This window comes from Pezoporus occidentalis, unplaced genomic scaffold (assembly GCF_034315485.1).
Source record: "Pezoporus occidentalis ecotype Australia unplaced genomic scaffold, CSIRO_AGI_Poc_V1 ctg137, whole genome shotgun sequence".
NCBI lineage: Eukaryota > Metazoa > Chordata > Aves > Psittaciformes > Psittacidae > Pezoporus > Pezoporus occidentalis.
Window position 1 is genome coordinate 1,357,450 of NW_026913177.1, and position 13,880 is coordinate 1,371,329.

Consider the following 13,880-nt stretch of genomic DNA (forward strand, 5'->3'; position numbering starts at 1 on the left):
GGTCTCCTGAAGTGACCCCAAATGGCCCAAAATGCCCTCTGCTGCCAGCCAGTTGGGGGCTGGTCTGATTTTCATGGATGGTTTGGTAATGCCACCATTGCTGCCACCACCCATCCCTCTGAACCACTAGGGGAAAGCCCGGCTGAGAGCCAGGGGAGAGGCCAAGTGCTGTGATCCCACAGCTGCCTGCCTTTCTCTGCCCTCGCTTGGACTTCTTGCTGTGTTTGAAGCAGGAGTGTCCCACAGCAGCTGCCAGCCATTGCCCATGGTGGTATGGAGAGGGAGGGAGAGCAATGTCCAGCTGCTGCAAAGAAAAGCAAGAGCTGCTCCCAGCAGCTGTGCATGTGCTACAAGATCATGCCCATCTGTTGTTCTTTCACTTGTTTACCTGAATGTTAATGGAGTCGGACATAATGACTTCTGGAAAGAAAAAAAGTTGTATTTAAAAACAATAAAAAAAAGAAACAAAGCAAACCCCTTGTTACTGGATTTTTAATGATGTGTTGTCAGATCTTGTTTCTTTCCATCACACACAGATTTGTGTCATGTCTCCCAGAGGAACAGGCTTGTCTCGTTCTTGTATTCGTGCAAAATTTGGGCTACAGGCAATGCAGTCCTTAGCTGACCCTTCTAGGTGATTTCCTGTGAATGTGATTCTCTTTCCTTCATGCCTTAAAACATTTGGATTGTGGTGTTCTGTTGTTGCTCCAGATGGGGATAAATTATTCCTGCCTCTGGAGCTAGAATTAAGTTGATATGAGTCACTGTCAGGTTTGGGATGGTGTTCAACAGGGGGAGAAACAACCGTGGAAACGAACAGGCAAAGCACAGCATGTATTTGGCATCCAAGGCGTGTGCCTTGGAACCTCTGCCTGGAAGCATAGCTGGGATCTTAAGCTTCCCTGGCTGAATGCAGTCTCCTCTGTTTGCACTTCAGGTCTGAATATTAACAGTGGCGTACTAGGAACAGATGAGCTGTACATGATGCTTGAGCTGAGATGCTGGGAGAGGACTGGGCATACCAGGCCCCTTTAAGAGACTGTTAAGTGAAGACATGGGTTATTCTTGGAAAACAGCAGTCCTGCTGTGTAGGAGCATGTGAGGCCACATGGATAAACCACTGTGAGGGGAAGGGGTGGGTGGAATGTTTGCAGCCTACTTGTTCTCATATTGCACTGACAACACTGGCTGAAACTTCCCTGAAATATTCTTCTCCAAAGGTCTGAAAGACTTGGAAACTCACTGGAGACCTTACTGTGGACTTCTGATTCCTAGGAATACTTTTTTTTTTTTTTTTTTTTTTTTTTGAAACAAGAATTTTCACCAAAAACAAACAAAAACACCAAAAAAAAAACAAACCAAGCATGAATTTTTGTAAACTAGACGTAAGTTGGGATTTTTTTCCAACAGAATTATTTTCCTCCCCACTCCCAAACTGTTTCTTGGAAAAAAAACAACCTCTAGACTGTTTCTAATTAGAAGTTTTGGAGGTTATTTTTTGCTTTTGTGAGCTCTGTTTCTTACGCTGCTTCTGGGCTATTTGTGTTGTAAGTAGCAACGTGCCTGATTGTTTCCTAGGAAGACAACTGTGACCAATATGTATCAACTGGTTATGTCCCTTCCCTAGTAAGAGGCTGTCTATGCTCTAACCAAGATTTGCAGTGTTCCCACAGGAGGGAAAAAACCCCAGCCAGCTCTCAGCAAGCACTGATTATGGTGCAGGTTTCTGTAGAGGAAAGCACTCTCCCTGTGCCTGCCAGCTACCCTTGCCTGGCTCTGATGAAGGATGTGCTCTGACCTGGTATTTCCCTTGCTGGGCATGGCAGCGTGGCCCTTCCTGTCAGGAGAAAGGAGGGAGTTTCAGCTCCAGAGCAAGCTGCTGACAACAGAGGAGACTGTTCTGAGAAAAAAAAAAAAAAAAAAAAAGGTGAGTGTTTTAACAACTTCATTTGCTGGCAGGGCTGAAACTGGCTGCACCAGAGAAGATTCAGGAGGCAAGCAAGAGTGGAAATATGGCCCAGCGAAAGAACATCTGCCATCAGTGGGTGCCAGAGCACAGAGTGAACTAACAAACTACCTGACCAAGTCATGATTAAGTGAATAAAGCCACAGGCTAGAACCCCCAAATCCCAGCTGTACCATGCTGTGCAGTTGAACTAGAGGCTGTGTATTGTTGTCCGACTCCCAGCCTGGGAGCATCAAGTTACCTTGCACTGGGCATAACCAAAGCAGGAGGGCACAGAAGTGCTGTTCTAGTGCGAGCTCTTGAGGCAGCTTCTGGCAGCTTGTCTGAAGCACGGGCAGCTTGATGCTTTTGCTTCAGAGCTTAGGGACTTGGAGCAAACAGAAAACAACTCCCAGCGCTGAGACTGCTGCATAACTGAAACCCATGATGTTTTCACACTTGCAGATACACTATAGGGTACACAGACTTTACAGCCAGGTGTACTAGTGTGGACTGCCTGGCATTTCTCCCTGGGTTTTAATGACCCAGTGCCAGTGGTTGCAAGTAACATTTCTAATTAATCACACCTTTTCTTAAAATAAAGAAAACATGTTTCTTGGCCCTGCTCTGCTAGGGCATTCCATCATATTGGAACACAGCTTTGCTAAGTACCAAAGAGGTGTTGGTGTTAGGCCAGGGGAGACGGTGTGCACACAGTCCCTCCCTGCCGGCTGTGAGGAAACTGCTAAGATTTCTTCGAGCAAGGGTTAGTGGTGGTAAACCCAAAACCCTGTGTTGGCTACAAAGTTGTGTTGGTTAACAAACTCCTACAGATCATGTTCTAACAAGAGGACTAGGGAGTTCTAGGGTTTTGTGGTTTGGGGGTTTTTGCTTTATGTTAATTTCAAGGCCCTCAGCTGGTTCTAAGGACCTCTCTGAGCCCTTCACTACTGTTACTAGAATGAGGCATGCTGGGGCCAGTGGTAGGAAAGAGAAAAAAAAAGAAACCAGAATTAGGAGAAGGTTGGGGTTTTTTTTTAGTACAAATACTCTGTAGCTAAATCAAAATTAACAGAGACCCCCAACTGGTTTTGTCTCTTTGTAAAATTTCAGTAATTGCCGAGAGTATTAATTTTGCTCTTGACTTCAGTTCCCTCCCACACAGGCAATGTGTCTAGCAGAAAAAGGGTTGTAGGCTCTCCCTGCAGATCCTCTCCAGACCAGCCACAACATTGTTATTGTGAAGAATCAAGCTGATAAAAACCTTTATAGTGACTGTCCACATTAAAACTTGCTCCACAGGAACCAATTTTATGTAGTTATCTTAGTGGGAGAAAGCACCAACATGAACAGCACTGGAATAAATCAAACCTGCTTGCAGGTTAGCCAGAAGCAAATGCAAGCACAAGGGTAAGCAAAGCTTGGTGTAGAAGAGGCAGTGTCGAGCACTCAATCCTGGAAACGCACCCTATGGGGGATTTCAAGGCCATCTGTAGGCTTTCCTTCCTGCAAACGATTTCCCAGCAGAGAAGGATGTGGTGGGTACTACTGTGCCTTTTGCTTTTTTGTCTGCAGGAAAATACTCCTTCCCCTCCCCATTTCTCCTCAGGAGTCAGAGCACCAGCTGCATGTGGCAATACCAGATTAACTTCCACAGTCCTTGTGGACATAGGAGATGGTGAAAATGCATCTAAACGCTCTGTCTGGCTTGCAGGATCTGGGCGACTGCTAGGAATGGCCTGCCACTTTCCCTATAGCTGTGAGGAGAGGAGCCAGGCGCCTATCCCAGGCTCTGAGCAAAGAGCAGCGGAAATACTTACCAGATGGGGGCCAAATGACAGATTTATTTGCAAGGACGGAGCATGAGGTTCCCAGTACCAGGGCTGATACTGGTATGTATCTGTACACACTGCTCCTGCATGCAGGGACGCAGTGGCTTCCTTCAGACACATGGGGCCATCTCTGTGAAGGAGCTGGACCCTCAGAGCCCACGCACCAGATGCAGCCCACTCGCTTGGATCATGTCCTGCACTGCAGCTCCGATCCAGCCCCTATCCCTTGTCAAGCCACCTTAGTTCATGCCGGCGAGGGGAAAACGCTTCACCATCTGTTCGTTTTCAGTCTGACTCATTATTTTTATTTCAGCTGTCGCCAAGCAATAGCAAAAATCCCAACACATAAGCATATCGACTGCTGCAGACTGTCTTGTCCTCAGCCACCAGAGAAAAAGCAGCTCATCCCCAGTTCTCTGCAGTGTGTGATAGTAAATTTTCTGCAAAAAGGCAGGAAAGAGGAAAAGGGTACAGTCAGCTTCCAAAGGTGACCTTAATCATCAACATACACAGCATTCAGACAAAAGACAGGAACTTGTAGCCTCTGGAAACAGAGGAATGGGGCTTGTCTCTGAAGGCACCCGCATCCACAGATGATGGAGACAGTGGACGTGATGTTGCCCAATTCTGCCCCTCTAGCCCCTAATCTAGCACTGAACCAGGGCTCTAAACAGAAGAGCACCACTGTTTGCACCAGTCTATGGTGTACCCCGTTTGACTCTAGCCTCACAAAAAGTGACATGCCACAGTTCACATCCTTTTCTTGCCTGCTCAGAGGCTCACTCCTGTGTGTGACTGACACCCCAGACAGTGCTATGCAGCACCAGCAGGCTTCACCCATAGGTTACTCTTGGCTCCCTTTGTCTGTTTACCACCCTCCTCCTATCCATTCCTCCTCGCCTACCAGAAGACTTGTGTTTTCCCTTCTTCCTCCCTCCAGCTGGGAACGCACTTGTATGCCTGTAACCATACTACCATATGTGTATACATTAAAAAAAAATAGGATCACCAAATGGGGAAACACCTCTCGAGCTGTTGTTTTAAAACTAGAGCATGACTCCAGCTAGACAGAAGACATTGTATGCTAACTTCATCATTGCTGCCAAATGTATTCCAAACACAGCCCTCATAAATTACAGTAGTTAGCAACAGTCCAGCAGGCAAAAGTATGTATTTAAAGACTTTCAATACAAGTGAAGTGGCTACAGTTTATATTATGGGTGAGTCACAGTGAGGCCCCAATTGAAGGGATCCAGTGAAGTCTCCTTGGCCACAGCCACAGCATTACCTCTAGAACACCCACCAGCAAAGCAACCAGTGTTGAGGGGAAATTAGTGCCACTCGAATCAAAGCAAGACTACAAGGTAATTTCTTTTGTTGCAGAATGACAGCATAGATGAGCTTTGCAAATGGCCTATAGAAAATCCTTCAGAATGGAGTGACCTGAAGGTATGACATTACAGGCTCACAGCCTTTACAGGAACTAACTTAATGATGAAGCCACAGGGTCAGGCAAGGCAGTTAAGAGAGCAGCAGCCAGGAAAAGGGTGGAGATGAGTCCTGCAAGGTGCAGGGCCACGTCCTGGCACAGTTTGCAGGCACTGCAAACCTGATCTTTTTAACACATGCTAAATACTGCAACCGCTTGGGAAATGTATTTCCATTGAAAATGTGAACTTTTTGTGAAACAAGAAAAAAAAAAATAAATCAGCATCAGGCATCACTGGCCAACACCAATAAAACATTTTCAGCCACGATTCCACTTCTTGACACATGCACAAAAAATGTGCTTGTGGGATAGAAAATGGAAATTTTTTTTTTAATTGATGGGTTTTATGGTTTTATGCCCCGAGTGACTTGGGGTTTTCTGGTTAGAAAATAAATACATTAAAAATGAAAAAAACAACCCAACAGTAAAACCAGACACTTCCCTGAAATTTTCATTGTGGCCAAACCCTGCTTTCCTGATGAGAAAAACGCTCTGCTTGACACGTTTCTTTCCAGACCGCTCAGGGAGGGCTGCCGAGCCCACCCCGCGGCGTTCGTGCCTCAGCCACCGCAGCAGCGGACCCAGCACGCCAGGCTCTCCGGAGTGCACCGCTGAGGCCCCAAGCGCGTCCCTGCGCAAGCGGCAGCGCCCTCCTCTCCTCACGGGCTGCAAAATGGCGGCCGGCGCGGTACGCCTTGGGAGCTGTAGTCCACCCCCACGGTGGCGGAGCAGAGCGCTCAGCCCCGTTTTCATGATGTTTTACCCACGCCCGGCTCTCAAAATGTCCCCCGCGGGGGTAGAGGCGGGCGACTACCGCTTCCAGGACGCAAAGGAGAGACGCGCTGCGGGAAGCGGCCTCTGTCTCCTGTTCCCCCCCCCCTCTTCCGGGACGCTTTGCATGCTGAGAGTTATAGTCTTCTCGCCGCACACGAGAAGTCCTGTGGCGGCCGGTAGGGACTCAGTGTTCCAGCGTGCCCCGCTGCCGTGGGCGGACGTGTGGGGAGCGGCGGGAAAGGCGGGCTGGCGCTGTAAGGAGGCTTCGGGCCGCGTCGCGTCCGGGTATGGGGCACTTCGCCGCCGGTTCTGGGTGTGTGTTTGCGGGTGGCGGCGGGTTGGCGGCCTCCTTGCGCAGCGCTGAGCGGGAGCGCGGGGCTGCAGGCGCCCCGGTGTCGTGAGGAGAAAGGTGTGGGGGCTGTGTCAGCCCTGGCGTGCAGAGAGGACTGGATCGCGGCCCGGGGAAGGGAGCCGGGCTGTGGGCTGCACCTGTGCCGCTGCGCTAGGTCCCGGGCTCTGTCGTTTTCCTTTGCCTGCTGGAGGTGTGAGCCAGGGCCTGGGACTGCTGCCTCCTTCCTCGTTGTGGCGGCCTGTGCCAGCACCGTCCCGAAGGTCCGTGCTGTTGTCGATGCGAGGCTGGTGGCAGGCTTTGCTGCAGCGCTGCCTCTGCAGTCAGAGCAGACTCGTGGCCATGGCTTGGAGTGACAAGGGTCTCTCTTTTCCTCACAGATTGCACAAAGACACACAGAGACTGTTTGAGTAAGACCAGGATGGAAGAGTTTGGTGGGGACCCTCTTATCCAGAGAGATGCTGTCCTGCCTGAGTTGTGCTGTGATTACTTCACCATAACAAACTTGTGAGTCTGTCTCGTGTGCTGTAAGAGCCAGTATGTTTGGCTGCTAACACGTTCAAGGCTCACATGCCTCCTTAGGAGCAGTTTTGTTGTTTCTGCCCAACTGTCCTCAGCCAAGAAATAACCAGGAGCATGTGATGAACACTTCTGTTGCCATCTGCAATAGCTATTTTAGCCAGTTTTGTGCTTCGATGTCTCTTGAGTACTAATCATTATTTTTCATGTGTTACAAAACTAAACAAAGGAACTAATCAGATTATTAGATCCTATTTAGGGGTTACACTGAAGGCAGGGTTTTCCAAAGCAGTCATCACATCCCTTTGGTCACAGAACACAGCATTTGGTCTGTTGAATTCTTCAGAAGTTTCTCTGTGTTTAATGCCTCTGACCCTAACTGTGAATACAACCTTTCTTTGAAAACAGAACTCTGTGGTAGCCACGGTGTTAGTACTTAAAAGTACTTAATACATGTGATGCATCACTATTATTTATATATTTTTGTAGCTGCATTTAATACTGTACATTTTGTAGTGGTTTACTGTACATGCAAATTACAATTTTTGGTTTTTAAAACCTCTCTTCTGTTCTACAGAATAAGGTTGGCAGTGTGAATGTGGAGGTTGAGTAAATATAGTGGTGCTGCCTTATTAAGCTGTGTGGTGTTGTTTTGCCAAAAATCCAGGAATATCTACAGATTTTTATACCAGCATGAGTTTGTGTCAGATTTAGAACTGAGTTCTGCAGCTTTTGATGACTCAGGGGGAAGGAATTATTTTTAGAACTCATTTTAAAACTACATTTCCAGTATCTTGATGGAAATGTTTGTTTTCTAGGGTGGAAGTGCTGAGATCTTTGGTGGCTTTAACTGACCCTCAGGAGGGGAAGCTGACTCAGTCTCAAGAGAAAGTGAGTGACTAACAGACTTGCCATGTCTGTTTACTGCATCTTTTCAGAAGAACCTATAATTAGGTAGTTGAGCTTATTCTAATAATATATTAGGTCTGTTTCTGTAACTCACATTTTTGTGAGTTGAGCTGAAGTGTATGTTTGCCAACACTGATTGCCTGGCCAGTGGTAGTGTGATTATCAATGCCTCTGTTCTGCAAGTTTCCCTTCAAGCAGGTGGCAGAATGAATCAGTATTCCAACCACTACTTGAGTCAGGCTTTAAATCACACTGTATTTTTGCTGACTGAAGGGCCAGCTTTTGCAAACCTTTGGTTGCACCTTCCCCTTGTTTCCATGCCCAAGCATGGCATGTGTGATTATTTGTCTTAATCTAGTGGGATTGATTTCTGGACGTGGCTCATTTTCTGGTTCCAGCAATCTCATAATAACATGAGAGTTCAGACCTAAGGAAGAAGTGGAGCTTGTACTTTATATCACTTTACAGCAGTCTTGAAACTTTAGCCCTGGTATATCGTGGCTTCTGTACCACTGACCTTGACAAGTGATAGTGTCCTTTATAACAGGCAGAATGTAATGATTACTGAGAGAGGAGGTGCAGTGGCTAATGCAATAAATGATCACAATGGCCAAAAAATGTGAGAGATTAGGATATGTTTTATGGATTTATACAGTATGATTAAAACAGGGTATAATTTGTAGAGGTCATTCCTGTCTCTTGGAAGATATATAAGACAGTTATGGGGTATTTGGATTTGCTCATCTTTATGCTCATCTTTTAGTAATTGGACTTGCTGTAACCTTTAATGAAATTTGGTGGGCAGCACTGTTTTTAATTACTTCAAATTCTTGTATTGAGTATTGTGTAACTCTTAATGTGCATCAATTCCTTAAATAATGTTTTTATTTGAAGGAAATTGCCTAGGAGTCCCTGAAGTGCAGCTGCCTGTTGTATTGCAGTAGTAATTGTTTTGCACAGCACAAATTGATAGTCTCATACTTGGTTCTCATTTCACAGTTGAATTCTTATGCTTCTTTGTATTCTAGGCACTAAACTCGCTGGTCATTTTGAAACCTGTATTTGCAACTGTTCCTGGGCCTACATCAAAGACCTCAGTGGAGTGGCGGCTTGAAGATGGGAGATCAGGATGCAGGTGAACCGTTTCTGGGGATAGCGGCTGGTGGGGCCAAAGACCACGAAGGAGCTGTACCCTCAGACACAGTGTCCCTCAGCGATTCTGATTCCGATGATTTGGGGTTAGCAGATGAAGCAGAAGTTGATACAATATCTCCTGAGGAGCCGTCTGTAGATGATGGGGATTACAGATCAGATGACTCTTCAAACAGCAGTCACAGATCTCCTGTCCAGCCATTCCATCTGAGGGGCATGAGTTCTACGTTCTCCCTCCGTAGCCAGAGCATTTTTGATTGCCTGGAGGAGGCAGCCAAGTTGTCTGTGCCCTCAATGCCTGAAGATAATGTTGTTGATGGGAGGTTTAAACGTCCATTGTCTCCAACCACAGCTGCAGGTAGCATGGTTCTAGAGAGCCTGGGAAAGCAAGTCAAAGCAGTGCAGGCTCCCAAAACCTCTCCTGCAGTGCCTGACTATGTGGCACACCCAGAGCGCTGGACCAAATACAGCCTAGATGGAGTTTCAGAGTCTAGTGACAAGACTAACAGGGCAGTGGCCATGGAATTTCTAGAAGGTCTGAAGAAAAGAGGGAAGGAACAAAGCTCAGCTACCCAAGATAGCTACACCCCATACTTCAACCAGGACCCTTCCAGCTGTGGAGCTGGGAGGATTGTCTTCTCCAAACCAGCAAAAAGGGGTGTGGAAAAGAAAACATCAGCAGCAGGGGAAGATTATAAGAAATACATGAAAGTGGATATGAAAGGAAAATCTCTTAGGAAGACTGATGATTTGAGGGAAGAAGATAAGGTAGAGCTGGGACACATAGATAGTGGAAGTGGTAAGGCAACAGAGGAGGAGGAGTGCATGATGGCAGGGGACCTGAATGCAGAAGGTAATCTTAGTGCAAAGTTTAGTGGTGCAGGTGAAGAGCCGTGGGTGGGAACAGTTGGATTCCACTGCAGTAAGAAAAAGAATAGGAAAAATTTCCGACCTAAAGCGGATGATGAAGGGGAGGAGGAAGAGTCCTGAAGAATGGAGTTCACTGGAAACATCCAAGGACTTGTATTTGGATATGTCTGGTTTTTTTTTTCTCTTTTTTTTTTTTTTTTTTCTGGTCTGGAAACCACATGATAGCTTTTTGTCCAACAGTTTGCATTGTGGCCACCAAGAACATTTTATGCTGTTAGAAATTAAGCTCCCTAAAACAAACTCTTCAGACTTCATGTTCATGAGAAGTCTGTGGGCACAGGGTAGTTGCAGGAGTGAATAAGGTGTGCTTTGTTTGCTTGAGCAGCTCCCTGGGGATTGTGCTGGAACTGAAGTAGCCAAAGAAAGGTGTGTTAGCTGAAAGGCTTCCTACTAACACCCACATTCAGAGCGGTTCCCAAATCCTGGAACAATGACAATGAGTTTGTGATACAGAGATTTTTAAACAATGAAAATAAAAACCTAGTCTTCCACTGGATGTGCTTTATTGTGTCCCCGTCCCAGGGAGGAACACCTTTACAACCTTTTAACCTTTGTTTCTGTTATTTGTTTTTCTCCCCCTTCAATACATTGTTCTCTCATTGCCATTGAGAGTGAAAGCACAGCAGCACCCAGTCATGAGTTTGGAGGGACTGGTGGGAACTGGCAAACCCAGTTTTTTGGGGGGTTTAATATTTACCTTATTTAGTGTTAAATGATAAAGATTTAGAAAACCACAATGTTTCCTTTGGAGAAGTACAGCTGGATACACCCTGCTGAAGACATGCTCAGGATGGCTTCAGCGAAGTCTCCCTATGTTGAGTGTAGGTCAGAATTTGCAGTAGCTTCAGTTGTGAGGTTGGGCAGCAGCTTTTCCCCTTGATGATGATCATGGTATGATGCCGTGATTCTTAGCCTGCAGGTTTGTATGTCCTTTCCAGATGGCACTGCTTCCACACTGATAATGTGTGTTCATTTGGTGGGAATGAGGTATTTATACCAGAACCAAATACTCTTTTATTCTTTGGGATTCAGTAAATTTTCAGTGGTAACTGGATTGTCATCTCTTTGAGCCATGCTGATTAATACAGCTGTAGGAGTTTTAACAAATACTCAGTTTATTTGATTTTAGAATTCTCTTGAAAATCTAGAATGTTACAGTAATGTAACATCTTGTAACTTCTCCCTTAAGTCTTAGTTTAAATTCCAAAATTGACATTTTTAATATTTTCAATCATTTGACAATATATAGTGAATCACCTCATAGGATGAGTCACCTTATACAATGAGTCACATTGTAATGAATGTCAAATATAGTAGTTTTTCAAACAAAATGTTAATAAATTTTATAAATAAGGTTGGAAGATTAAACTCCCCCAAAGGCTGTATGATTTGAAACTCAAATTAGTTCAGGTCAGTTTGGACTGACATTTTTTTTGCCAATATTCTGAATTAACCAAACCCAAAGTTGTGTAGTGAAAGAGTACTTCTTTGGAATTCGTGATCTCCTTGTTAAACTGCTTGCTTAAACTGTGAAGGATCTTTGAAGAAGTTACTTCTTGGGGGGGGGGAGGTGTCATCATCTTACCAATAGTTGACTGGTAGGCCCAAGTGATTTACATCTTTGTGTTTGAACAGATGCATCATTTGCCAGCACAAGCAGAAAACAATGCAAAATAAGTAATATTGTTCCATCTTCTGAAATTTGCCTTTTAATTTTAAAAGCAGAATGTATTTTCTCATGAGTATACAGTTTGATGCATGTTCATTAATGGATCATTGCTAAATACATCAGTTGTTACAGTGCATGTGTGTGGGACATAGCAGCAATTCCAAACGGATTTTGATTTTTAGTGGATAATTAATGTGGCTGATGACAATTAAAATAGTAGTTGTTTCAGAATGGAAGCTGCTGCCAAGAGCAGGGCATGCTGGTTGCAAGATAGGTGTTATTTCCTAACAAAAAAAGCAGCCCAGTACAAACTTACTGGGTTTATGACTAATGCTTGCCTGGGGCGAAGAACAGGTAGGACAATACCAAGATTTTGTCACTGTTGATGGCGTCACTGAGGTCTGCGGCACAGCTGAATAAACCAGACAAATGCCTGTTTTATGATGACCTTGTAACAAGACTATTACCTATTAATAAAGGATTTATGCTGGAAAGGTATTTTTATCAGATCTGAGATCTTCCCCAACCTCTGGTAATAGAGAAAGCTTTTGCACAAGCTACATTCATGTTGCATAGAAGCAGTGTTACATGCATGATGAAATGAAGTTCAGTTGAAGCTTATCAGTGTAAGAAAAACCACAACCCAATGCTTCCCACTTCTGATGTTGTTGATATTATTCCAAAGAAATTTCCTTTTAAAGGACAGTAATGACATTCATTTTATTGGTGTATCTTTTCATACAAAATTCTATTAAAGACAGCTTTTTTTATGTTGAAGCTGTACATGCCAGTTTAATGAAAAAAATGACACAGCCCAAATTCATAGTCTGTAGGAAAATTCTTGCTACATATTGCTGCTTTAAAGACTCCCAAGTCATTTTTTTTTCCGCCCTCATCTTTGAGAGAGAAAATTAAAGTGAAATCAGAAAATGGTTTAGCTGCAGATGCAGTGTTCCATGCGGTATGACATGTAAAGGGAAAGGCCTTTAGCAGCACCAAGCTGACAGCAGCTAGGATCTGACATTGGAACAGAACAGCAAGCAGCAGAGGCTGGGGTCAGCCTGCGGGAGGGTCACCTGCTTTGTGTTTGGAAAGTGATTGCAAGCCAGGGCACACTTGAGGACCGTGTGATGAGATTCCAGTTTCTGGAGATGAGGCAGGAGGCCTCAATAAGGAATACTAGCAAAGAAGTATCTCGCAGAAGCCAGCATGGGAAGAGAAGGCGGTGAGTGCAATCGTTCAAGGGTTGTAAGAACTACAGGAACTGTATGAATTGTAATGGTTCAATGTCCCAGGCCCTTTCCTGTGGAAACTATTACTTGATTTCCTTTCTAAGCAACTCAAATACAAGCTTGCTTTCTTGGCCAAGGAAGTGGCTTTCTTTTTAGTGTGTAAATGATCACCCTTCCAAAGGGAGGTGTGTGGAAATGAGCAATGATGACAATGGATTGAGGGTGAGGTGTTTGGAGAATAGAAAGCTGATCATATATAGAAAATAAGATGTTAGAGTCATGCTGGAGGAGAAAGTTTTTTGTGTGATCTGTGGAATGGAGTTTTGGACTGAGCAATATAGAATCAGGAGGGAAGAAAGCTCAAGCAACTGGAGGAGGAAGACCAAGAAGCCCTCTGACAGTGGATTGCTGTAAAGGCTTTGAAAGCCGAGCCTTAGGCTTTCATGAGATTAGGATTTTACTGCTAAATAGAGTAGGACAAAAGGCTTAATCTGAAGAGATGAGAATAAAATCTAATTATCAATGTATGTGATGTCAGCCTCAGACTGATCTGCACACTCTTCTCTTTCACTTCTTTCTGGCAAATGCACTTCTGTGTCGGCAGTCATCACACCTAGCGGGATCATAAAAATCATATGCTTGCTTAAAAGCCTTAAGAAAGGGGCACATGATAGTAATTGCTTAAGAATCTTCAAAATGTTGAAGATAATCCACAATAAAAAGATCCCATAGGTTCTATTACTTTGCGCTTGCTCAGTAAATGATGAACGTAGGTTTCTTCTTTATTTTTCAGCTATTGAAGTTTCTCGTATTTACATAGCTATGGTATTAACATGCCTGTGGAACATGCTGTAGGATGTTTTTTCTTACTGAAATATTGATAGTGAAGCAATTTACATATGTGTTTTATAAGCTTCTAAGAAAAGTCAAGTTTGAGGTTTAGTTTGAGTCTGAGTGATGTGAGGTCTTGTCATAGAATCATAGAATCATAGAATCGTTAGGGTTGGAAAGGACCTTAAGATCCTCAAGTTCCAACCCCCCTGCCATGGGCAGGGACAGCTCACACTCAACCATATCACC

The 13,880-nt window shown here is 44.7% G+C and overlaps 2 protein-coding genes across 4 annotated transcripts in view; one reads left to right on the plus strand and one right to left on the minus strand.

The window, feature by feature from the left end:
* The first annotated feature begins 6,239 nt into the window (after positions 1 to 6,239).
* Positions 6,240 to 10,445, plus strand: TSSC4 (tumor suppressing subtransferable candidate 4). 3 transcript variants are annotated; one of them, XM_062609398.1, is made up of 4 exons: positions 6,240 to 6,325; positions 6,770 to 6,896; positions 7,727 to 7,799; positions 8,846 to 10,445. In XM_062609398.1, exon 4 carries the CDS (start codon positions 8,934 to 8,936, stop codon positions 9,957 to 9,959), a length of 1,026 nt encoding a protein of 341 aa, XP_062465382.1. In that variant the 5' UTR covers positions 6,240 to 6,325; positions 6,770 to 6,896; positions 7,727 to 7,799; positions 8,846 to 8,933; the 3' UTR covers positions 9,960 to 10,445. The 3 variants fall into 3 exon arrangements, with proteins under 3 accessions (XP_062465382.1, XP_062465384.1, XP_062465385.1); XM_062609401.1 differs by lacking the exon at positions 6,240 to 6,325 and adding an exon at positions 6,347 to 6,449; XM_062609400.1 differs by lacking the exon at positions 7,727 to 7,799.
* Positions 10,446 to 13,239: 2,794 nt separating this feature from the next.
* TRPM5 (transient receptor potential cation channel subfamily M member 5) overlaps positions 13,240 to 13,880 on the minus strand; it is a 41,331-nt gene continuing 40,690 nt past the window's right edge. Inside the window, exon 24 of the mRNA XM_062609402.1 lies at positions 13,240 to 13,413. Coding sequence (XP_062465386.1) covers positions 13,313 to 13,413 — 101 coding nt within the window. The 3' untranslated portion in view covers positions 13,240 to 13,312. The remainder of the gene's footprint in view (positions 13,414 to 13,880) is intronic.

Bases quoted from the DNA above. Each gene is read 5' to 3' on its own strand.
- TSSC4 (XM_062609398.1), top strand. From the start codon at position 8,934: ATGGGAGATCAGGATGCAGGTGAACCGTTTCTGGGGATAGCGGCTGGT.